At 38.4% G+C, this 2,500-nt stretch overlaps 1 protein-coding gene across 2 annotated transcripts in view; it reads right to left on the minus strand.

The window, feature by feature from the left end:
* Nucleotides 1–2,500, minus strand: part of PATJ (PATJ crumbs cell polarity complex component) — a 272,880-nt gene that overhangs the window by 58,236 nt on the left and 212,144 nt on the right. For both annotated transcript variants that reach the window (XM_075320380.1, XM_075320379.1), the window contains one exon: nt 1,599–1,671. In XM_075320380.1, coding sequence (XP_075176495.1) covers nt 1,599–1,671 — 73 coding nt within the window. The remainder of the gene's footprint in view (nt 1–1,598; nt 1,672–2,500) is intronic.

Raw genomic sequence — 2,500 nt, forward strand, 5'->3', positions numbered from 1 at the left:
AGCTGTTTACAAAGGAAGAATGGGCGAGGATTTCAGCCTCTCGATGTGCAAAACTGATAGATACATACCCCAAGTGACTGCAGCTGTAATCGCAGCAAAAGGGGGCGCTACAAAGGATTAACTTAAAGGGGATGAATAATATTGCACGCCCCAATTTTCAGTTATTTTTTTAAAAAAGTTTAAAATAAGCAATAAATTTTGTTCATCTTCACAATTGTGTCCACTTGTTGTTGATTCTTCACCAGAACATTAACATTTTTATCTTTATGTTTGAAGCCTGAAATGTGGGAAAAGGATGAAAAATTCAAGGGGGCTGAATACTTTCGCAAGGCACTGTACATGTAAGTCATACGTTAGGAGGGGATATCGCAGGCACACAGTGTAACAGTATAGACGGAGAAGTGGACCTATGCACTTTATGGCGGCTGCAATTAAGCGTTATAGGGTTTCAGAGAAGTGAATGGTATGTTTGGCCACATTTTCATTTCCGGCAGTATGAGATTTTATGGCCCACGGAGGTGGGACCCACGTCTATTAAAACAGAGCCTCCTCATGTGCCACCAAAAATGTAAAGTCGGACACATGCATTTTTCTCTCCCTTAAGTCTATGGAAGTTCCAAAAACATGTAAGTGTGTCCTGCTATTTTGTACAGTCTTATAGACATGAATGGAGTGATCTGCGGAAGCGCAGGCTCCTCCAGCTGACTGTGACATGAAGAAGGCGCCATTCCTGAGATAGAAGAGTGTCCCTGAGCCCCAAAGCAAAAACCAAAGAATAAGCCAAACGTCTACTGAGCATTTAAAAAAAAAAAATAAAAATAAATGTACATTTTATTAAAAATAACATCAACCTTAATTTTGCAAGAAATCTTTGGTTTTCTACCCACAGACCTCTAAATAACATGGAGAGTTAAAATATGTAATTCCCGCACCCACCACTAGGCGGAGTAATGAACTGCTAAATGGGAGATGAAAAGATCTTCATGCAGTTAGCTCCCCCTAGTGGTGGCTGCAGGCAAAGGCTACTGTTATAATGTGTCATCAGCAGGAGAGGCTGGTCCCCATCTAAACAAGCCTGCATAGCATTCACCTGTTCTAGACAATGGAAGGTAAGCAATTATATTACACTGAGAGCGGATAGACGCTGCGGCTATTTCACATACCCCTCTTGACGCCCATAAAAGTCAGGAGCAGTAAAGTAATGGATAACACTCACAACCCCTTGGCACCCCCTCCTATATCAGCCAAATAGTGGCTTTATAGTCACCCAACAAAGAATAAAGCACTTTGGATTAGTGCAGACATCTGGGATGTGTCAACCTGTCCATATAGACATATACTACAACCGAAACAACACAAACAAAGAGGAAACGAAGCGAGAGACTAAGTGGTTCCAAGGGTTTCATATATGGAAGACATCACCAACCAGAATCGAGAAGCGTAAGTACATTGCTTCCCATGTCATTTTCACGTTTGATGTCACTGAGCAATTTCTGAGGACGTTAGTGACACCAATCATATAATATGAGGACGGAAGAAATGCTAAGAGCCCTATAGACACTCCGAGAATGATCCCTTGTCACAACATACTCACTCACCTGATGGGAGTAGTGGGAATCCTCTGGTGAGGGGTACGGGCTGACCGCCATCTGCTGAGCCGCATCTTTATTCCTATTTAAATATGTAAAGAGGAGAAGATGAGGCGTCTCAAGATATGGATAACACTGCACAGGTTAGGGCACAATTTGGAAAAAAAACAAAACACCCAAAAATCACTAGTGGCAGTATTATAGTACAGTAGTTATATTCTTGTACATAGGGGCAGTATTATAGTAGATATATTCTTGTACATAGGTGCAGTATTATAGTAGATATATTCTTGTACATAGGTGCAGTATTATAGTAGTTATATTCTTGTATATAGGGGCAGTATTATACTAGTTATATTCTTGTATATAGGGGCAGTATTATAGTAGTTATATTCTTGTACATAGGTGCAGTATTATAGTAGTTATATTCTTGTACATAGGGGCAGTATTATAGTAGTTATATTCTTGTATATAGGGGCAGTATTATACTAGTTATAGTCTTGTACATAGGGGCAGTATTATAGTAGTTATATTCTTGTACATAGGGGCAGTATTATAGTAGTTATATTCTTGTACATAGGTGCAGTATTATAGTAGATATATTCTTGTACATAGGGGCAGTATTATAGTAGTTATATTCTTGTACATAGGGGCAGTATTATAGTAGTTATATTCTTGTATATAGGGGCAGTATTATACTAGTTATATTCTTGTACATAGGGGCAGTATTATAGTAGTTATATTCTTGTATATAGGGGCAGTATTATACTAGTTATATTCTTGTACATAGGGGCAGTATTATAGTAGTTATATTCTTGTACATAGAAGCAGTATTACAGTAGTTATATTCTTGTATATATGGACAGTATTATAGTAGTTATATTTTTGTACATAGGGGCAGTATTATAGTA

The sequence above is a fragment of the Anomaloglossus baeobatrachus genome, chromosome 8 (assembly GCF_048569485.1).
Source record: "Anomaloglossus baeobatrachus isolate aAnoBae1 chromosome 8, aAnoBae1.hap1, whole genome shotgun sequence".
NCBI classification, from domain to species: Eukaryota; Metazoa; Chordata; class Amphibia; order Anura; family Aromobatidae; genus Anomaloglossus; species Anomaloglossus baeobatrachus.